Source organism: Prunus avium, chromosome 1 (genome assembly GCF_965620075.1).
Source record: "Prunus avium chromosome 1, drPruAviu1.hap1.1, whole genome shotgun sequence".
NCBI classification, from domain to species: Eukaryota; Viridiplantae; Streptophyta; class Magnoliopsida; order Rosales; family Rosaceae; genus Prunus; species Prunus avium.
Genome location: NC_142284.1, coordinates 52,372,120 through 52,393,805, shown reverse-complemented (window position 1 = coordinate 52,393,805; position 21,686 = coordinate 52,372,120). Strand labels below are relative to the sequence as shown.

Here is a 21,686-nt window from a genome sequence, read left to right as displayed (position 1 = left end):
GTAATCTTGGTTCTCTTCCTATCAATAAATCACTATCGTTTCTCCTCACAAAAAAAAATTTTACAAAATAATAAAATACAAGACAACAAGTCCAAGAAAAAAAGTGAGTACTTAAAATTTACAATTTCCATTACCAATGGTATATGACGTTTTCAAAAGTCATCATTTTGGTCCCCAATGTTTAAAATCGATTAATGTTGTCCTCTACATTTTAATCCGCACATCAATGTCACCTATGCCGTCCAATTCGTCAAATTTTCGGTTATATGTGTTGTTCATGACTTTTTTTAAGAGTATTTTTTTGGGTCGGGTTTCAGGGTCATTTTTGTCAATACAACACCACCCCATCTAAAGTTTATAATGGGCCATTAACTACCGGATCAAATTTGGAGGCCCGTACCCGGACCATTACCAAGTGTCTGAAACATGCCCTAAAACCCTCCCTCAAAAACCCTCTTCGTTTTATAGCCTCACCCTTCGAAAACTCTCTTATCTTTGCGTCAAGCAAATGAAACTGGTATGGCGATGATTCATTTTCAAAGGACCTTATCATTGACCGCCCCCACTTCCTCTGCTTCTTCATTCGTTTGCTCAAACACGTTAGCTTCTTCAGCTCTGCGACTCCGCCGCTCCATGTCTAAGGTTCCCACTTTGCGTTTCTTTTGTTGTTTGATTAGTAAAACATCAATCATTTTCTTTTATTTTCATCTTTGATTTTCCTTCAATTTCTTGCATTTCCCAGAGGACAACTTCCTTAAAAGCCCGAAATGATGATACTATTTCTAGCTGTAATTAAAGCCATGGTCTGTTTTGGGTTGCTGGGACATTCAAGTCTGTAGCTTTTTCACATTGGCTGGGCTAACTTAGCGACTAATACAAATATTAAGCGTAGATTTTCATTGGGTTTTCTTAAATGTGCTACATTCAAGCTAGTGCAACATGGGATATTTGTCAAATTTTGTGTGTGAATGTGTGTGCTTGTGCCAATTGCGTGTTCACAATTTGTTTACGTATGCTGTTTCTCTGAAAATCTTATTCTAATGTGTGCAATTGGTGTTCACAGTTGCAGTGCAGGGCATTTGAGACTTACCCATGCGCTTGCTTGCCATCTTCCCCGATTTTGACCGCAAGTAAAAACAGAAATTATTCTCAGCTTAAGTTAAAAAAATCTGGAGTTTCTTGCATGATCATGATAAACCCTGCAAAGGTTGGACCTAGTTTTCATTCTTTCAGAAGAAGTGGTGATGGGTCTGAACGTGCTTTTTCTCATTTAAAACCTGGTTCCCTGAGTTCTTTGGGCCCTGGTAATATTATCAGTCGCGGGTCTTTCGGAAGTAGTTGCAGATTAAGTGTAGCTAATTATAGCATTGGAGGTTTTGCCAAGAGGTTTTTTTCTCAAGTTCCACATGTGACAAGCAAATTAGAGAGTGTTGGTGCCCAAAATGGCAAGTACTCTGTACGTACATCTTTTTTCAAACAGCTCAGTAAACGGAGGAAAAGGGAAAAGGCATTAGCGGCTCAAAGCAAAAATGAAGCTACCGTTTCTAGCATCTCCAAAGATGTTGATGTAGAAGCTTCAACTGAACAGCAGATTATAAGTGAGAAGGGAGATGGAAAACTGGGGTCTTTCCTTTCAAAATCGCCTATAATCAATGATAACCAGGTCCCTAAAGTCAAAGTAAAAAAGAGGTCGAAAGGCAAGAAGACTAAAGAACAAATTTCTGCTGCTAATGCCCCAGCAGAAGCCGCTGCGACACAAAGTTCTAAAGGTACTTCTCAAACAAAGAAATCTGGTAGTACCAAAAGTGGCAAAAAATCTGCACAGGATTCAGAGGTCAGCAACTATAAATTTTCAAGTAGAATTAGGATTGAATCTTATTTTTACATTGCACTATTGTAACTAACACTGCAGTCTTTCAGTTGAATTTCACGGGAAAAGCTCCTGTAGAAATTAGTGATGGTTCTTCAACAAAACCCCAGCCAAAGAAGAAAAGTGGGAACTCTAGTAGAAAGGGAAAGTCTATAACTTCAGATTCCAAGTCACCCCAGAAACATATACCACAAAAAATGGGCAACGTGAAACCTCAAGGAAAAATGACACTGAAGCAGCTGTACCCCGCGACTGGGAGAACTGTTGTGGTTGTGGAGTCTGCTACAAAGGCAAAGGTTATTCAGGGTTATCTTGGTGATATGTTTGAAGTGCTGCCTAGCTATGGTCATGTAAGGGACTTGGCTGCTAGGTCAGGATCTGTAAGGCCTGATGATGATTTTAGCATGGTGTGGGAAGTTCCATCTGCTGCCTGGACTCATCTTAAGAGCATAAAGGTTGCACTAACTGGGTATGGTTCTTTATCATTTTCATTCACGTCCAATTGGCCTTAAGCAACTGTGATTATGAGGCTATTAAGGTTCCCTATATGGTTGGATACTAATGTGATGCGTTTTTTGCGGGCATTCATTCTAATCTAGGATGCTGGTGTATAGTACTGATATTGAATTCAGTAACTTAAGCATTTCTATTTTTTATTTTCAATTTTTGGGGTATGTTTTTTGAATTTTCTTATTTGTTTACCTTGTTCATCAGTGCAGAAAATCTTATTCTTGCATCAGATCCCGATCGTGAAGGAGAGGCTATTGCTTGGCACATTATTGAGATGCTGCAACAGCAGGATGCTTTACGTGAAGATATTAATGTAGCAAGGGTTGTCTTTCATGAAATCACTGAGACCTCTATCAAAAGTGCTCTGCAAGCTCCAAGGGAAATCGATGAAAACTTGGTCCATGCTTACCTTGCACGACGTGCTCTTGATTACTTGATTGGATTTAACATTTCACCACTGTTATGGAGGAAACTACCAGGTTGCCAGTCTGCAGGGCGAGTCCAATCCGCTGCACTGGCTCTTCTATGTGACAGAGAAATGGAAATTGATGAATTTAAACAGCAGGAATATTGGACTGCTGAGATTGAATTGAACCAAAAAGAACCGGGTTCATCAGTAAATGCCCCGGACTTCTCAGCGCACTTGACCCATTTTGATTCCAAAAAGTTAAATCAATTTTCTATTGGCTCTCATACCGAGGCAAAAGAAATTGAACAGCAGATTAATTCACAAAATTTTAAAGTGGTCAGCTCTAAGAAAAACAAAATGCGGAAGAATCCTCCCACACCGTATATAACATCAACACTTCAACAGGATGCGGCAAACAAATTACATTTCAGTGCAGCATATACAATGAAGGTTTGGGTTTGGGGGCCTTTATCTTCTGATTTCCATTTAAGCTAAAATTGAATTTTACATTTAATTAAATTATTATCATTGCTTCGGAATAGTTATGTATTTTATTAGCTTTTGGTTCGTTTCGTATGCTGTTGAGGATATTTTTGCCTATTATTGTTGATCAACTTTGATCTTCATATGTGTAATGGCTGTTTGACTGATCCAGTTCATATGGAATGTTGTATGACTATAAGGGTACACTTCGGACATTGTTGTTTGTCTTTCTGCTTTAGTTTATCTTCACATAAAGTCATAAACTTCTTAAGAGTGTTATCTACCATAACCAGTTATTTGGGCAGTATTGCTCATTCAAACCACCCCCCCCACCCTCTCCTGCAGAAAGACCTCTGTTCAAAACAAAACCAGCCTAATGGTGAATTCTCTGTTCTGATTTTTTTTCTTAATCGGAAGTGCAAGACCACATGTAGTCCTGGTGCAACATATTTCATAACCAGGAAGAGTTGTTATTTATTTTCAACGTTCCTCTACTGTTCTAGTCAGTAGTTTGTCCTTTAATTCAGTTGGCCTTTTGATTTCATGCTTTGAATTGGTAGGTGTAGATTTTTTGTTTTTTTGCTTTTCGAATATGTATGTGGCTCATGGAAGTTACATTATGCATGCAGCTTGCACAGAAACTTTATGAGGGGGTTCAATTATCTGATGGTAAGGCAGCGGGTTTGATCACATACATGAGAACAGATGGACTACACGTAGGTATCACTTTGGCTGCATGAATATTAGTGCGTATTAGTTCATTAAGTTTCTTGTTGTCTGTCAGATGATTTTGGTGGCTGGGTTCCTTCTGCACATTTGTATTGCCTTCTCTTTGGGTGATTAGTTTTTAATGACCTCTGAATATACTGAATTTCTAACTTTTCGTTAGATTCTAACTCACTTTGGTTTTCAAGTAACTGTAACTGCATACTTCTATAAATTTTTTAATCAACTGATTTTTAAATTCATCTCATCCCCTTCAAGGCTTGTACTGTATATGGTTGCTTTAATTTACTTAATATTTTTTTATATCGTTTAAAATTCCTTTGTGTGCTGCATTAAGAACAATTATTTTATTGGTCTTACGTAAAAGAGAAATCCACTTGGTGCTTTCAACTAATTTGTAAGAGTGCTTTTGACCTACTAAGCATCTTTTTGAGTTACATGTTGTGTTTTTAAATGTCTAATGTGAAAGGACAACTTTGAAATAAATTTTTTACTTGATTATAACATTGTTCTTTCTAATTAATTATTTTCAGAACTTAATTGAAATGCTCATGCAGAATGGGTATCCTTGTCTTGTGTTTTCAATTGCTCAATTGCACATTGGTATCTTTTATACTGCATAATGTAAAAGCATGAGCTTCCTTGGGCGAGTATAAGTGTTTTGAAGCTGCTAATTTTCATTTGTTGAGTTTGCTTCAATATATAATTGTACTTGCATTTCTTTTTTATGGTAGCTCATACTTTATTATATGCTGATTGTCTTCTTATGTGCACATGATTTACACTGCCTCAAAGATCCATGGTTTTGAGCCTATATTATTCATGTCTAAATGAGGTTGAGATTCGTTAGTTATTTCTAATACCTATTGTTTTTAATTTCTACAGATTTCTGATGAAGCCTGTAAGGATGTGCGCTCCTTGGTAATTCAAAGGTGCTGGAGATAAATGTCATTTCTACTTCTATTTATTTGTAATTTGAATTTAATTGAACTTGTATTTATAAATAGGTTTTTATGAATTAATAAATACAAGTTCATTTTCCCAGGGTCCTGAACAAGTTGCCCATGTTTCAAATGTTTGTTCAATCCACTACTATTCTAATATATTTTATGTTTTTGTCACCCTACAACTTAAAACTTAGACCTTTTTTGCTTGCATGGAAATCTGATTTGTCATATTCTAATATATTTTTTCAGATCTCTATGTTTGTTTGTGTCCTTTACAAACAATATTCCTTTGATGCAGGTATGGACAGAATTTTGCATCAGAAAGTCCACGCAAATTTTTTAAAAAGGTGAAGAATGCTCAAGAGGCCCATGAAGCGATTAGACCAACTGATGTTCGAAGATTGCCATGTAAACATTCTGCATGCTATATGATAATTTCTACATTTTTCTAATGCAAGTTTTGTAGATGTTCATTTCATCTCTTGATAGTCTCTTTCAAGTGAATTGACCATAAAATTTTCTCCTTGGCATTTAGCCTTGTTCCGTGGGATGCTTGATGAAGATTCATTGAAGTTATACACTCTTATTTGGTGTCGGACAGTGGCATGTCAAATGGAGCCCGCTACAATTGAGCAGGTTAGAATGTAAACTTGTTGACTTTTTCTCAAATAGAAAATGCATTAACTTGTTGACTTTTTCTCATATCCTGGTTCTTATGTTCAGTCATATGTATGTAATGCAAATCCACCATCTCTTGCCTAATTATTTGCCCCATCAATCTTACCAGATACAACTTGATATTGGAAATGCGGGCGAGTCCATTGTTTTCCGATCTTCATGCTCAAGGGTTGAGTTCCTTGGATATCAGGCAGTCTTTGAGGTATAATCTATTTTCCATCTTAGTATGGTTGTAAACACCATAAAATGTGCATATACGTTTGGCTGGAGTGCCACAATTGTACCAGTTTGCAATTTCATAATTATGTGTGGTTGAAACTGATGGGAATCCTTAATTAATAAACTGAATCTGCTATTTTATTTTGGTAAACAACAAAATCTTCTTAATATTCCCAAGTTATAGAATGAATTTTGATATGTTTTTCTTTATAAAATGGGCTTTAATGCCCATGATATTTCAAAACATTGCTACTTTTACGAGTTTATATGTGAGTTGAACTTTGGATATCTTGAACTCATCATATCTATTAGTCATTGGATCTAAATTGGAAATTTTACAAATCCACATCTTTGTAATTTTATTCATCTTTTAAAAGGCAGTTTTTATGTCAGGGTTTGGAGAGTAAATTGCCTCTTGTTCATATAGTTTCACTTTCATGTGATTCATTTGATGCTATATAGCCTATTTTAAATTGGTTGCATGCTTTTATGTGAGATTGTCCAATATGTCTAATTTATAATTTTAGGACGTGGAAGCTCAAGCAGTCAAGTATAAAGAAAATGAAGGGAACAGTCGTAATGAAAGTTTTGGACTTCTTAATTCCTTGAAGGTAAATTTCGACTCCAAGTCTGTTCAATTTCATCAGAAATTAATTTTTATTGGTAAAATTTGCATTGGATGAACTATTAAAATCTGCAGCGTGGGGATCCATTATATGTTGGTAAAGTGGAACTCAAGGAGCACCACACTCAACCTCCTGCACGCTACTCTGAGGCATCATTGGTAAAGTTTTATAATTTTTCATTATACCAGAACATGGTTTGAACTCCTTTTTTATTTTTAGTGCTCACACTAAATTTTCGAGTTCAAATTGTGTACTTCTTTTCTGTTTAGCTTTGGTTCTCTGACCTTTGTGGTTTTGTGTGCTATAAGGTTAAGAAATTGGAGGAACTTGGGATTGGAAGACCTTCAACTTATGCAAGCACATTGAAAGTTTTACAGGTATGTGATGATGTTCACATAGCCAGGTTTTTCGTTGATTATATTTTTCTAATGTATTCTTCTGTTCGAAAGTAAGCGCAATTTCTTGAGTTATTTCTATCTCATATCCTGAGAACCCTTTTTTAGTAGTTTCAACATGTATTCTGGTAAGTTATCTCATATCATCACAATAAGCATGCTCTTGAGAATGATGTCTTAATTTTTAATAAATTTGTCTCTTAACAGCCATCTGTGCAAAAGTCTTAATTTACTTCGATTTATAACTTAACAATATTTTGATTTCTCATTTATTTGTGGTGCCAGGATAGAAACTATGTGACAGTGAAAAGCCGTGTGTTACATCCAGAATTTCGTGGTCGTATGGTATGTTCTTGCATTCCTTCTGGTTTTATGGACATTAGAGAAATAGAAAAGATCTTTACATGTTCCCTTGTGGCTACATGCAAGTCCATTGTTATGTGGAATTTTCTATTTCGAACAGACTGGTGCTTATTTATTTATTTATTTCCTGGTTTATTGGTTTACTTTTCATCCCAGTTTTTATTCTGTATTTCCTATCAAAACTTTTAGATGGTTGTATCTGTGGGGTTTTGTTATTTTTTTTTGTTCCCTTTATAATTAATTTTCTTCTTACACTTCTCTTACTGTTGTGTTTTGCATTAAATTATCAGTAATTCTTAGTTGAAGAGCATGTTTAACATTTTACTCTTGTGTCCATGAGATACTTCGACATCCCATTCAGCCACTCAATTTATTTTATTGTTCTGGTTACCTTTAGGTGTCAGCATTTCTCTGCCACCATTTTTCCGAGGTCACAGATTATAGTTTTACTGCTGATATGGAGACTGAGGTAAATCTATATTGAATATAATCTTTTTCAATAAAAATTTCTTTACTTTCAACACGAAAAAGAAAATATTTTGTATAATCTTTCTCCCATTGCCTAAAATAGTTTCTTCATTTGGTTGCTGTAGCCACATGATTTTGATATATGTTGGGCTCAATCAAGCAATACTGTTCATCTTCCATTGTTAACTATTTGATGTACTTGATTACCCGAACATTTTTTTTACTGGTGATTGACTTCTTTATGTCTCTCACCAGCTTGATAATGTCTCTGCTGGCTTAACTGAATGGAAGGGCCTCCTTAGAGATTATTGGACCCGATTCAGCGCTTATTGTGACCGTACCAGTACTGTTCATATTCATCAGGTAAGGTTTAGTCTTCGTTAAACATAACCTTCTTTTCGTAAAATATCCTTATAGGAACTTTTGTATTCATAGCCATATAATCTCTCAGGTGGAGAAGATGATGGAAAAAAAATTTGGAGACTTCTTGTTTGCTTCTCTTCCTGATCAAAGCAGGACATGCCCATGGTATGCATATAGTTTAATGAAATTCTTCTTGATATGGCTAGTTCTCATTAAGTTTTCTGCAGTTCAGATTTGATTCTGGGATGCTGTTTTGATGGCTTATCTACTCTTCTGCACACTGAAATTGTTTTCTTGAGCACCGTTTCTAATACATATTACAATCTTCACTTGTACATGTTTCAGTTGTATGGAAGGCAATTTGATTTTCAAAGTGAGTCGGTTCGGTGCAGGCTATTTTATTGGTTGTGATCAACACCCAAAGTGCAAGTGAGTATGAAAAGCTATGGTGTAATCTCATGCATGTGCGGCAATATGGTCATTTGATCCTAGTGTTGCCGGTAGCACTACAATTACGGTCCAATGCAAAGAATAGAACAAGTAACAAAATACAGAAGGAAACATCACAGTATCGGTCAAAGGTCAATTTCATTGTTTGGCCATTGCCCATGGGCCTACATATATATGAAAAGTTGGCAAGCCAATTCTAATGGAATGGCAAACAACATACACAACCACAATGGTTGTCCCTCTAGCAAGCCCTGGCCCTCAATAGACCCTGAAAGGGGATTTCACCTAAACTTTAGAACAGTGAACAGAACCCTATGTTATTTTCCAGGTCGCTTACAGTGAAAAGAAAGATTCAGTTATCAGACATGGCTCCTTTGTATAACATTAGGCAATGGAACTAGCGGAGCCTTCTTGTAATTTCAACTTGCATGTCTTTCAGTTATCTGACATGGCTCCTTACTATAACATTAGGCAATGGAAATAGCAGAGCTTTCTTATAATTTTAACTTGCGTTTTGTTGCTCTAAATTTGTCCTAGTTGTAGCGAAAGAAAAATCACCATCCATAAGTTATCAATGTTCATTTGGTTGCTGCAAATAGGTACATTGCTAAGACATTATATGGTGATGATGAAGAAGAAGAGAGTACTCCGAAGAACAGCAGTGTGGAGGAACCAAAAGTGCTAGGTCTTAGTCCAGGTTCCAATGAAAAGGTTTGCTTTGAATTCTGATATTTCTATAGTTGGTTTAGGGTCCACTTGAGCCTTAGCTTTGCTTGAGTTTATTTATTATTGTAAGTTATGTCTACATTAAAGAAAAATGTATGTCCTCTTTCAGGTTCTTTTGAAAAATGGTCCATATGGATCCTATGTACAACTTGGTGAAGACAGGAAGGGAAACTCACCTAAAAGAGCCTCTGTATCCCATGTATGTAAAAGTTACACTGTAACTAAACATTGGAACTTTTTATTCTGGTTTTATATGATACTTTTTTTTTTCCTTTTGTTTGGTTTGATGCGGATCTTTGAGATGTTTATCTACACATCTTCTTGCCATTATTGGAGTTGATTTTAATAATGCTGTTAAAACCATATTCATAATAGTTAAGTATGTATGTGCTTGTATGCTTGCATGTGATTTATACGAGTTCATTCATGTGCTAACAAAGATTTCCATGCCTACCCAAGAGAAAATCTTGGTTCAATTTTACCAACCCTTTTACTTTTTTTTCTTTGTGTGCTCACTGTGTATGGCAGATGCACCATGCTTTTATTTGAAATCTGTAATCTTTATGTTTACATGGAATCACTTTTCAGATAAAGGATGTGGGTTCAATTACCCTTGAAGATGCTCTGGAGTTAATGCGCTATCCTGTGACATTGGTTTGTTTTCTATTTTACTTTGCTGAGTTCTGTTTCCTCTTCATCATTGTTGAACTCATTCTCTTGCTCTCTGTATATGTGTTTTAATTTCATTTCAGGGTAACCATCCAGAGGATGGGCAACCGGTGATTATAAAGGTGGCAAGGGTTGGGTTTGCAGTTAGACATCGGCGCACAATTGCTTCTGTTCCTAAGGTCTACAAGGTAATGGAGTTAAAATACGAGCTTGGTTTATAGCAATAGTAATTAATAGTTTAAATGTTTTTCTCCGAGGAAAAACTTGGAGATCCAACTAGATTTTCCACATGTGATACATGTTCCTTCCATTTCTTTGAGGAAATCTCTTTGGATCACAATGCATATTGTATCGGTTTGATCCCATTATTATATAGATTTAAGACCACAACGGAACTATAATAAGATCATTTATTTAACTTTATACATTCAGAATTCTGTTGTCAAAGAGTTGAGATCGAATATTTCAGCAATTCTTATTCCTTACCAAATTTAATAAGTTGGGTATCTTCATTACACATGCAGAATAAGAAACCCAGTGAAATCACCCTGGAAGATGCTTTGGAGCTTTTGTCAAGCAGTAATGTAAGACGATCCGGTCGACCTAAGAGCAAACCAAAGGTTGAAGAAGAAGTCATGTTGGAAGCCGTGTAGCCTTGCTTCATTATACAGAAGTGCTACCCCTTCCTATGATGACAATGACCTTTTGCAATTGAATTTGTATGAACATTCACTTATTCTCCCCCTCGAAGTGATTCAACTCAAAATGGGTGCTGGCATTCTTCCGATAGCAAACTGAGAAGTGTGTATCCTTCGTACTGCAAAAGAAATGGCCTAAATCGGTGCACTGACCTGCATTTGTAGTCTCTACTATACGCCCAGAAGATTTCGGTGTCGTAAACATTAGTGTGAGGGATTAAACAGTATTAAGTTTAACTTGTAATTGGTAGCTAGGTCAAATGTTTGGCCAAAAGGTTTAGCCATGTTCCAAATTTGAGGTTATAAACTAGTTCATCATTGGCTTGATTTAAGTCGCCGGCATGAAATCGCATCTTTGTAAAGTGTGTAAGTTCAATTTTTGATATATTTTTATGAGTTATGACATTTGATTCAAATAAAAAAGATATGGTTCCATGGAAGTCAGAGAGCCCATTTGCAATTAGTGGATATTTGGTAATTTTAGGCGTGATGAAAACAGTCCAAAAAAGTATAATATTTATTTTGCTCTCACCAACCATGTTTGGCATGATCGGTCTTTTAAAGAGAGAAGCTTTTTATAGTGAATTAAAATAAAATAAATAATCAACATAGAAAGATAAAGATTCTTTGAGAATGGAGTACAAATAATTGTATTTAACTAATAAAATATAGACTTGATATGACATGTGTGACCATCGGAGGAGAATGTTGTTTTTCTGATCAAATGATACATTTTTTCCATAAAAATTGAATTTGATAAGAAAAGGGTTTGAAATTACACTAAAATAGACAAACAAAAAAGCAAATTAATAAAATAAGGGCAAAATCGTAAATATCTATCATTTTATAAAAAATAAAAAATAATGCATTTCAAAGAAGAAGAAAAAAAATCCTTCTTCTATAATTAATTTGAGAGGTCAAACAAATTTTGAAAATAGATTTTTTTTTTAAAGAAAAGAAAAAACAAAAAGGACAATTTTGGGAGTGAGAAAAACAAAATAATGATTAATGATGGAGGACAGTCTTATTCTACCCGAACCCGAGTCATGTGGTTTCAGCCTTTCACTGTGAGAAAGTTGCTCCGACAGAAGACAACAACAACAACAACAACAGAGCCACACCGAGTTTCGCTCCAATTCTACCCATCACCTCCTCAGGTTCCTATCTTCCCTGACTTTCAATTTTTTTTTTCTTTTTTTCTCTTTCTTCTGTTTTTTTTCTTTTTGGGTTTCTATTTTCTTGTTGAGATTTGTCTGAATTATCTTATCTGACACTCTGATTCTTACATTCGAGTGAAAAAGTTTAGTTTTTTAAGAACCCCCAAATGAATTTCAGAGGAAAGTTGCAGAATTTGGGAATTTGATGATTGAATTCGAACGTTTTTCTGTGTATTCTTGCACTGCTCGAGATTCAAACATTGGATTAATGGGTGATCTGCCTTTGTTCTGATTTATAAAAAATAAAAAATAAAAAATTGGGTAGGGAGTATAGTAATATGCAACAAAGATTGAAGCTTCAGCAACAGCAACAACAAGAAGCCATAATGCAGCAAGCTCTTCTTCAGCAACAACAACAACAGCACATGTACCATCCTGGTGTGCTCGCCGCTGCCATGTCTCAGGTCCCATCACTCTCTCTCTCTCTCTCTCTCTCTCTCTCTCTCTCTCTATATGGCTTGTATGCTTGCTTGCTTGCCTGCTTTGATCTCAAAAATAGATGATTTGAGTTATTGGGTATCACCTAATTCACTCAAAATTTATGTAATTCATCAGAATAGGAAATATCATTTGTTAAGACATTTGTTTTTGGTTGGGGGCTTAAGTTTGTACTTTTTGTTGCCAGACTTTTTCTCCGTACTTGGTGCTTTTACTTAGGATGTTTGGGGACGGTTTCATGTATGGTACCATCTTAGATTTGCTAGGATTATTTGTTTATCTTCTTTCTATTTTTACAATGTGCAGATGGAGCCTATCCCAAGTGGAAATCTGCCTCCCGGATTTGACCCATCTACATGCCACAGTGTGTAAGTGCTATATGGATTTTTTGTTTTTCTCTATTTCTGGAGTCTTTTGTCTTCCTTTGCATTCATCTATATGTTAGTCGGGGTGAAATTTTTTTAGCTTAAGTGGACTTCTTGACTTTGAGTAGTTCAAATTATTTAAATTTAAAGTGGACATTATTCATTTGAATTAACGCTGATAAATTCTGATGGCATGATGGTTTCAGGTATGTTGGAAACATTCACGTAAATGTCACCGATAAGCTTCTTGCTGAAGTTTTCCAGAGTGTTGGTCCTCTTGCAGGATGCAAGCTCATCCGAAAGGATAAGGTACATTGAGTACTCCATATTCAAAATTGACTTTCCCCTTAATGAATTTCCCTTCACGATGTGGCTGTGTATTTTTTATTACAGTCATCATATGGATTTGTTGACTACCATGATCGAAATTCGGCAGCCCTTGCAATAATGACATTGCATGGACGCCAACTGTAAGCATTCACTTACTTTAGATCAAGTGTGGTTACTCCCATGCCTTTCTTGACTTCAATATTAAACATCAACTCTCTCTCTCTCTCTCTCTGTATGTTTTTAAATTATTTTTTTTTGAAAAAAATGGTTATCATCATAAAGAAATGGTTTATATTTATTAGTCTTTCTAATTCTGATTTGCAGTTACGGTCAGGCACTTAAAGTGAATTGGGCATATGCCAATAGCCAGAGGGAGGATACTTCAGGTTACTTTGAGCTTCAGTTGTTCTACTGCTGCTGTCGGATAGTGTTGCTTGTTACAATTTTATAGGGTTCATTCCTTTAATGCAATTTTACAATTATCAGGGCACTTCAATATATTTGTTGGTGATCTTAGTCCAGAGGTTACAGATGCAACTTTATTTGCTTGCTTCTCGGTCTATCCTAGTTGTTCGTGAGTTCCTGTTTCTTTCGATTATCGTTTTTTTTTCCTTCAAAGTTTTAGCAGATATATCCCAGGCGCTAGGGTAGCATGCTATAGTTTTACCTCATTACTTTCATCAAATGTTCATGTTACTGACTGACTACTGTTTAAGGACTGAATTTATTTTGTGTTTCCACTTGGTGTGGGGTAACAGTTTGAACCACCTATTAAATTCTAAATGTCCTGATGTTAGGTTTACAAGACTTTTTCCTTTTGTCCTTTTTATTGTTTGCAGTGATGCAAGGGTCATGTGGGATCACAAAACTGGCCGCTCAAAGGGATATGGTTTTGTTTCTTTCCGTAACCAGCAGGTATCTGTTATGTTGTTGTGATTAGAAATTAGAGTGTTTTGGTGAGATTCTTCCCACCCGAAAATTGCCTCCCACATGTTGTTTACTCTGGAATATCTGTGAACTGATTAAGTGCCTCATGGAAATGCTTTATAGGATGCTCAGAGTGCTATCAATGATTTAACCGGTAACACATCTAAATGTTGCCTCATGTTGCATGGTTTTTTTTTATCAGTTTTGAAACATACCATTAGTGCATAATGGTTGATGTGTTCTGGACTCCATTTTGTAGGTAAATGGCTTGGAAATAGACAAATAAGATGCAACTGGGCAACTAAGAGTGCTGGCTCCAATGAAGAGAAGCAGAGTAGCGACACTCAAAATGCCGTTGTACTTACAAATGGATCTTCAGGTATATAGGTCTTAGGTTGATTGTTGACTGTAGCATACATTGACGTCCTTTATAATACCAGGGTTGAGTGGGAAGTTCGGACCAGACTTGATTTTGATGGCTTGTTCTGTTTCCTTTCTTTTGCAGATGGAGGTCAGGAGAACTCCAATGAAGAGGCCCCTGAAAATAATCAAGCATACACTACTGTCTATGTTGGCAACCTCTCCCATGAGGTGATTAAACAGTGATTCTGGCTACGTTGATAGATTATGTTTCATATTTAAGTTTTAAATCTTAAGTTTGGTCTTATGACATAACTTTTCAACTGTTGGTACAACTATATGCTGTTAGCCATAAAATCTTCCTGAAAATCTGGTCTGCATTTTCAGGTTACTCAAGCTGAACTTCATAGTCAGTTTCATGCTCTTGGGGCTGGGGTTATTGAGGAAGTACGTGTGCAGAGGGATAAAGGTTTCGGATTTGTGAGATACAACACTCATGAAGAAGCAGCCTTGGCCATTCAAATGGCAAATGGCAGGATAATTCATGGAAAGTCCATGAAGGTAATAAAATCTCTACTGCAAGGTCTTTTCATGTTGATGGTCACACAGTTCTGTTGCCTTCTTAATATTGTTCTTCAATGCACATGCACATGCACAAGATCACCCTCCGGTGGGTTTTTGTGCATTTGATTAGTTTCCGCAAAGCCCCGTGTATATGTGTCTTGATAAAAACATCTATTGTTTTGTGTGATCATGTATGCAGTGTTCATGGGGTAGCAAGCCAACTCCTCCTGGGATAACATCGAATCCACTGCCTCCTCCTGCCCAACCCTATCAGATCCTTCCAGTTGCTGGTATGAACCAAGGCTATTCTCCAGCTGACTTGTTGGCTTATCGGCGCCAACTTGCCTTAAGTCAGGCTGCAGCCACGTCCATGGCCTTGAACTCTGGTGGATCCCAACCTATGTATGAGGGATATCCTAACAGTTCATCAGGTCAGCAGCTAATGTATTATCGTTAATGCCACGGCCAGCGCTGGTGTGGGTTTCTGGCGGAGTTGCCGTTGTGTTTGGTTGCATTGTGCCAATTCTTTCTGTTGGACCTGTCTTATATATCAAGATTTCTGCATCTTCGGTTACATGAATTTTTGATCTCCCATGTTGTATCATGTAATATGTGTGATTAGAGATGAAAATTTTCTTTGTTTTGTGGGCTTGTTATAAAATGGTTATTTATTTATTATTTGTTAATTTCGATAATAGAATAGTCTACGTTGATTTTGAATAAAACATTACTACTTTTCTTGACCCAAAAAAAAACATTACAACTTCTAGAGTTTTATTTTGCTAAAATTTCTACTAATTTTCATAAATTTCAAAATATAAAACTCCAATCTAAACCGGTTTCAATCAATTGCAAAGCCTTAAATTGTTTCCGTATTAAGGTTCTTTTTAAGTGGTGTTAGACGTGCAAAACCGACTCAAACAAGTTTAATCCAATTGGCAATGCAGTGTGTTTGCCATACCCAGCACATTAGCTGACGTGGCAGATGATGGTAACTAATTAATATTGCCACGTAGGTTCTATTTTATTTGTCAATAATGCCTAGAAATTTTGATAAAAACAAAACAAAAATCTTCCTTAAAATAAAATAAAATAAAACAAGTTAAATAACATTACTTAATAATTAAATCAATTAACTGATCTAGCCTAGTGAAAATGAGAGTTGACTTTTTATCAGATTAGTGGTCTCAAGTTCGGATGACTCTGCCTTTCCAATTGGAGATGGAGAGCAGCACTTCAACTTCGAAGTCCTCGGCACTTCACTTGGAGATGGAGCAGTTCAAAGGCCAGTCTCGGCTGCCGAAATTCGCCGTGCCGAAACGATACGATATAACGCTCAAACCGGACCTCACCGGCTGCAGTTTCGGCGGCTCCGTCGCCGTCCACCTCGACATCGTCTGCGATACCCGGTTCATCGTCCTCAACGCCGCTGACCTCTCCGTCGATGCCGCCTCCGTGTCTTTCGCTTCCTCCAAGGTACCACTGACTGATCCCTGCTGCCATGCATGATGCATTTGCTTGCTTGCTTTGGACAATTGTACAATTGTACTCGAGAAAGAAAAAGAAAAGCAATGTTCATTTGAAAGTGCTTCTAAGTTCATCTGATTTCTGAGAGCAGGTACTTTTCAAGCCTTGGAAAGTTGAGACATTTGAAGAAGATGGGATTTTGGTTCTGGAGTTTGGAGAGACGCTTCCGGTTGGTTCGGGAGTTTTGGGTATTGGGTTTGAAGGAATTTTGAATGACAAGATGAAGGGGTTCTACACAAGGTGTGTTCTTCGAATTCTGGATTATATTATATTTCGGATATGTTTAAACTTTGATTCATTCTGTACAGTACATATGAGCATAATGGTGAGAAGAAAAATATGGCCGTTACACAGTTTGAACCGGTTGATGCCAGACGGTGCTTTCCATGTTGGGATGAGCCTGCTTGGAAGGTTGCTCTATAATGATTTTGTTTAAAGCGATTCTGGATACTTAACATAGTTCTAATTTCATCTTTGAATCTACTAGGAAAGAAAGAGATTGAATTGACCCCGTTCATTCTTATCGGAACTTTGATTGACAGGCTACATTCAAGATTACATTGGATGCTGTTCCATCTGAATTAGTAGCTCTCTCCAACATGCCGGTTGTAGAAGAAAAAGTGCATGGACATCTGAAGACAGTTTCATTTCAAGAATCACCAATCATGTCTACATATTTGGTGGCCGTTGTTGTTGGGTTGTTTGATTATGTTGAAGATCATACATCTGATGGTAAACTCATACACAATGTCCCTTGTTTTGTGTATGTTAGTACAACCTTTTCTTGATGGTGTCACCTTTCATCTCGTCACAGGGGTCAAAGTGCGGGTCTATTGTCAAGTTGGTAAGGCGAACCAAGGGAAGTTTGCTTTGAACGTTGCTGCCAAGACTCTTGAATTTTACAGAGAGTATGTTTTTGGATCATAATACTACAAAAAATTACTAATCATTCATATTCAAATTTGAAATTACAGTTGATGCATGTTGTGGATTATAAGTAGTAGTTTCTCTAGTTTTTTTTTCCCTTCCCTGCTAATTCTGCATCATTATATTTGGCATTCAAAATGGAATCATTGACGAAATGTGACAGTTACTTTGCTGTGCCATACTCTCTGCCCAAATTGGATATGGTTGCAATCCCTGATTTTCCTGGCGCCATGGAGAATTATGGTTTAGTTACATACCAAGAAACCGCTTTGCTCTTTGACGAACAGCACTCTGCAGCTGCGAACAAGCAATGGGTAACATACACATCTTGAATATAACTCTAGCTTTCAGAATTTAGCTTGGTTCCTATGATATGTAGCTGTTGTTTTTGAACCATAAAGAATTGTTTTTCATTTGGCTTTTCTGAAAGGTTGCAACTGTCGTGGCACATGAATTGGCACACCAGTGGTTTGGCAATCTTGTAACGATGGAATGGTGGACACATTTATGGCTGAACGAGGGATTTGCGACATGGGTATCACTTCATTTCACTTGTTGTACTTGTTATTTTATATGCTTTTGGACTTAAAGTAAGTATTTTAACGCCATTAGGTGAGCTATTTAGCTGCTGATAGCTTGTTCCCAGAGTGGAAAATTTGGACTAAATATCTTTATGAAATTACTGGGGGTCTTAAGCTGGATGGGCTTGAAGGATCTCACCCCATTGAGGTACTTCTACGTGGACTAAGTCTTTTATGGGTTTTATTCTAACTCTGTTGTCCAAAATTTTGCTGTTTCGTGGCATCAACCCTGGATCACCACTACACTTTGCAGGGCATCATTTATTGAAGAGTTTAGAATATATGTGTGTCTGCTATTTTATGTTTTAATATTTCTTCTTTTTGGCCAGGTGGAAATCAATCATGCTTCTGAGGTTGATGAAATATTTGATGCAATAAGTTATAGAAAAGGAGCTTCTGTTATCCGGATGCTACAAAACTATCTTGGTGCTGAATGCTTCCAGGTTGGTCCTTTGGTATGTTAGCAAATATCCTTGAAGATGAAGCAACTATCTTATTTCTGAAATTTCTACATTTATGTCATGGAAATTTCCAAAAAATCAAGGCTTCTGGGCATAGAGGATTTTAGGAGGATAGAGATCTTGAGAAAATTGTTGGATTGTGATGTGGAATACTGAACTAGCTCAACATCTAGTTCTTTGGTCCAATGTGAAGCTTAATCATAGTATTTTAGCATGAATTTGAGGTTGGGCTGATCTTGACCATTAGATCTACTGTTAGTATGGTCCAGACTGAACATAATGGCTTTGGTCTTATTTGTGTATGCCATAAGTTATACAGTTAATGAAATAGGGTAACCATTTATGTAATATCTGCTGAAATAAAGCCTGCAAAATAAGAGGAAGATGATTCTGTTCCATTACGGATGATCAAATTACATAGGTGCTTGTAGAGAACACCAATACATGAATTCCTTTGGAATTATGTTCTAGAAATCAACCTTGAATCATCATAACAGACCAGAATTAAGGGAAAGACGGTCAGCCTGGCTTGATTGACTGTCCTACTTGGTGCGGATATATATGTTCTTCATAACAGCAGAGTTATTACTATGTACTGTAGCTAATTTTGTTCAAATCAGGCTATATTGCTCATATGATAAAGGTGTTTGAAGTGTGTCTCATATTCTTTTCCTCAACTTTTGAATTTTGGTTATTGTTTGTTAAATCCATTTCTCATGAAAGTTACAGAGTTAATTGCATGTTATTTTTTCATGCCTCTAGAGGTCACTTGCTTCATACATAAAAAAGCATGCTTCCTCAAATGCAAAGACAGAAGATTTATGGGCTGCACTTCAGGAGGGATCTGGTGAACCTGTGAACAAGCTAATGAATTCATGGACACAGCAAAAGGGTTACCCGGTTATTTCTGTCAAAGTCAAGGATCAGAAATTGGAGTTTGACCAGGTTTCCATATGTTTACCTCCTTCAAAATCTTGTTTGATTATCAAGTGAAATTCTGAAAGAAAGCTCTAATGCATATATAAGCTGTTAGATAATTTATTTAGATTTTATTCCAATAAATGGCAGACACAATTCTACTCGAGTGGTTCCCAAGGTGATGGGCAATGGATTGTGCCAATAACATTATGCTCTGGCTCATATGATGTACGCAAAAGTTTCCTACTACAAAAGAAGTTCGAAACTTTTGATGTAAAGGAATTTCTGGGTTGCTCCATAGCAGGGACTGGATGCAGAGGCTCATTATGTAGTTGGATAAAAGTCAATGTGGATCAGACTGGTTTTTACAGGGTGAAATATGACGAAGAACTTTCAGCGGCACTTAGAAGTGCGATAGAAAAGAAACACTTGTCTGCAACTGACAGATTTGGTAATCATTTTTTTATGCACACACTTGCTTATCTATTTGATAGTTAAATGGTAGTATTTAGTTTTCGTCATTTTTTTTTCCCTTTCACAGGAGTTTTGGATGATTCATTTGCCCTTTCTATGGCTTGCCAGCAGTCGTTTGCTTCACTGCTTACCTTGCTGGGTGCTTACAGAGAGGAACTTGACTGTACAGTGCTGTCAAATTTGATTCCCGTAATGATAACCTCTGCTTTGTGTTTATGTTACTGTATTTGTGTCCTTGGTCTGATTTTGGTCTTCACTTTTCACAGATAAGTTATAAGCTGGCAACAATTGCCGCTGATGCTGTGCCCGAGCTACTGGATCTCATTAATCAATTATTTATTGGCCTTTTCCAGTACTCTGCAGAGTAAGCTTGTTCTGTTTTAACTACTCAAGTACCTAGGTAGATAAGCTTGTCTGATGATAATGAAGTTGGGGTGGGAGCAAAATGTTTTAACACTCCCAAACTATCCACAAAATTTTCTCCTTTCTTTTTATTTATTTTTGTGTACAGTTTATTATTTATGTTGAATTTGTTTACAGGAAGCTTGGTTGGGAGCCTAAACCCGGTGAGAGCCATTTAGATGCAATGCTGAGAGGAGACATTTTGACTGCCCTTGCTGTGTTTGGGCATGACCAGACGATAGATGAAGCAAGTAGGCGTTTTCATGCCTTCTTAGATGACAGAAATACGCCACTCCTTCCTCCTGACATAAGAAAGGTTGTCTCCATGTAAACCGTACATTCAACCTTTTAAATTCCCTCTTGATGTTCATTATTAACTATTGTTGCAGGCGGTGTTTGTGGCTGTAATGCAAAGAGTAAGCATGTCTAAAAGATCGGGCTATGAATCTCTTCTCAGAGTTTACAGAGAGACTGATCTAAGGGAGGAGAAAACCCGCATTTTAAGTAATACTGATTAATTTAGTAAAAGCATGCCGAACATCTGAGTCTGTTATGCCAGGGAGTAATGCATCTCTTTGTGCCTGTAGGATCACTAGCATCTTGTCCAGATCACAACATAATACTGGAATTTCTCAACTTCTTATTGTCTTCTGAGGTACTTGCGATGTTTTTATATATATCTTAATTGCTGGTTGAAAATTTAAATTAAGAATATCTCAAAGCTTGATGGTACTTAGTTTGATGATCCCATCTATGTAGGTCCGCAGACAGGATGCTGCCCTCGGGCTTTCTGTTAGTAGTAAAGGGCGGGAAACAGCTTGGACGTGGCTGAAGGCATCTCTCGAGCACTAGTTTTTAATGACATTAATGAATTTATTTTCCCCACTATTGTTAACATGATTTATTTCACCCTTTGGATGATCCGAAATACAGGATAACTGGGAGCACATCTCAGAGACCTGGAGTTCTGGATATCTGCTTCGCTTTGTCAGTGCAATCATTCCACCGGTTCGTTCTCTCTCTTGAAACGTTTGTTCTTGTCTTTGAGGCCTTTTGATTTGTTCTGATGCCTTTCCATTTTGTTCAATGCTTGTACCTTCATTGTACTTTTGGTGGTTTTACCTTCCTCTACAGTTGGCTTCATTCGAGAAGGTTAAGGAAGTAGATGAGTTCTTCAAAGTCCATCCCAACCCCTCCATAACGAGAACTTTGAAGCAGAGCATTGAGTGGGTACAGATCAACGCCAAGTGGGTTCAGAGTGTTGGGAGTGAGAAAAATCTTGCCGATATTGTGAAGGAGTTGGCTCACAGGAAATACTAGGCTCCATATTTAAGCTTCTTCTGTTATGGAAGGAGAAATCTGGATTTCGAAAGTTATGTAACTTAAATTTCCCAGACGAAGAATAAATGTACTGAGTATTGAACACAATGTGACAAAGATAGCAAGATGATTTATAAGTGGCAATTTAATTTTCAACTACGCTACCTTTTATTGAATGAATACGATTTGCCCATATGGAAGACAAATGGGCCACACTACATTAAATCGTGCCAATTGTTAAGTACTACAAAGGCATACCAGGACAAAAAAAAAAG

General features: G+C 36.9%; 3 protein-coding genes across 5 annotated transcripts; all 3 read left to right on the top strand.

The window, feature by feature from the left end:
• The first annotated feature begins 445 nt into the window (after nucleotides 1–445).
• LOC110761248 (DNA topoisomerase, type IA, core) lies at nucleotides 446–11,040 on the top strand. The gene is made up of 22 exons (XM_021963683.2): nucleotides 446–642; nucleotides 1,064–1,834; nucleotides 1,921–2,339; nucleotides 2,585–3,239; nucleotides 3,902–3,988; nucleotides 4,884–4,930; nucleotides 5,244–5,353; nucleotides 5,481–5,581; nucleotides 5,733–5,825; nucleotides 6,370–6,453; nucleotides 6,543–6,626; nucleotides 6,777–6,845; nucleotides 7,149–7,208; nucleotides 7,624–7,695; nucleotides 7,950–8,057; nucleotides 8,146–8,222; nucleotides 8,403–8,486; nucleotides 9,107–9,218; nucleotides 9,343–9,432; nucleotides 9,822–9,887; nucleotides 9,986–10,090; nucleotides 10,427–11,040. Exons 1-22 carry the CDS (start codon nucleotides 520–522, stop codon nucleotides 10,553–10,555), a joined length of 3,546 nt encoding a protein of 1,181 aa, XP_021819375.1. The 5' UTR covers nucleotides 446–519; the 3' UTR covers nucleotides 10,556–11,040.
• A 557-nt stretch (nucleotides 11,041–11,597) lies between these two features.
• On the top strand, nucleotides 11,598–15,479 carry LOC110761274 (RNA-binding protein 208). 2 transcript variants are annotated; one of them, XM_021963717.2, is made up of 13 exons: nucleotides 11,598–11,757; nucleotides 12,083–12,221; nucleotides 12,562–12,623; nucleotides 12,827–12,929; nucleotides 13,014–13,090; nucleotides 13,275–13,336; nucleotides 13,437–13,524; nucleotides 13,790–13,865; nucleotides 14,001–14,031; nucleotides 14,137–14,256; nucleotides 14,383–14,468; nucleotides 14,625–14,798; nucleotides 15,001–15,479. In XM_021963717.2, the coding sequence occupies exons 2-13, from the start codon at nucleotides 12,096–12,098 to the stop codon at nucleotides 15,256–15,258; spliced, it is 1,263 nt and encodes a 420-aa protein (XP_021819409.1). In that variant the 5' UTR covers nucleotides 11,598–11,757; nucleotides 12,083–12,095; the 3' UTR covers nucleotides 15,259–15,479. The 2 variants fall into 2 exon arrangements, with proteins under 2 accessions (XP_021819409.1, XP_021819410.1); XM_021963718.2 differs by having other exon boundaries at nucleotides 11,608–11,757; nucleotides 12,092–12,221.
• Nucleotides 15,480–15,949: 470 nt separating this feature from the next.
• Nucleotides 15,950–21,570, top strand: LOC110761230 (aminopeptidase M1). Of its 2 annotated transcripts, none has more exons than XM_021963658.2 (19): nucleotides 15,950–16,277; nucleotides 16,420–16,568; nucleotides 16,637–16,739; nucleotides 16,871–17,060; nucleotides 17,143–17,236; nucleotides 17,419–17,569; nucleotides 17,686–17,790; nucleotides 17,868–17,984; nucleotides 18,166–18,291; nucleotides 19,060–19,242; nucleotides 19,366–19,666; nucleotides 19,757–19,878; nucleotides 19,956–20,053; nucleotides 20,230–20,407; nucleotides 20,481–20,595; nucleotides 20,679–20,746; nucleotides 20,851–20,925; nucleotides 21,025–21,099; nucleotides 21,226–21,570. In XM_021963658.2, the coding sequence occupies exons 1-19, from the start codon at nucleotides 15,999–16,001 to the stop codon at nucleotides 21,409–21,411; spliced, it is 2,715 nt and encodes a 904-aa protein (XP_021819350.1). In that variant the 5' UTR covers nucleotides 15,950–15,998; the 3' UTR covers nucleotides 21,412–21,570. The 2 variants fall into 2 exon arrangements, with proteins under 2 accessions (XP_021819350.1, XP_021819351.1); XM_021963659.2 differs by having other exon boundaries at nucleotides 15,951–16,277; nucleotides 18,166–18,279.
• The last annotated feature ends 116 nt before the right edge of the window (nucleotides 21,571–21,686 follow it).

Bases quoted from the DNA above. Each gene is read 5' to 3' on its own strand.
- LOC110761248 (XM_021963683.2), top strand. From the start codon at position 520: ATGGCGATGATTCATTTTCAAAGGACCTTATCATTGACCGCCCCCACT. The intron at 9,433-9,821 runs GTATGTAAAAGT...ATCACTTTTCAG, and splicing joins AAAGAGCCTCTGTATCCCAT to ATAAAGGATGTGGGTTCAAT. The intron at 10,091-10,426 runs GTAATGGAGTTA...TTACACATGCAG, and splicing joins CTGTTCCTAAGGTCTACAAG to AATAAGAAACCCAGTGAAAT.
- LOC110761274 (XM_021963717.2), top strand. From the start codon at position 12,096: ATGCAACAAAGATTGAAGCTTCAGCAACAGCAACAACAAGAAGCCATA. The intron at 13,091-13,274 runs GTAAGCATTCAC...TCTGATTTGCAG, and splicing joins ACATTGCATGGACGCCAACT to TTACGGTCAGGCACTTAAAG. The intron at 14,032-14,136 runs GTAACACATCTA...TCCATTTTGTAG, and splicing joins TGCTATCAATGATTTAACCG to GTAAATGGCTTGGAAATAGA.
- LOC110761230 (XM_021963658.2), top strand. From the start codon at position 15,999: ATGACTCTGCCTTTCCAATTGGAGATGGAGAGCAGCACTTCAACTTCG. The intron at 19,667-19,756 runs GTAATCATTTTT...TCCCTTTCACAG, and splicing joins GTCTGCAACTGACAGATTTG to GAGTTTTGGATGATTCATTT. The intron at 21,100-21,225 runs GTTCGTTCTCTC...CTTCCTCTACAG, and splicing joins TCAGTGCAATCATTCCACCG to TTGGCTTCATTCGAGAAGGT.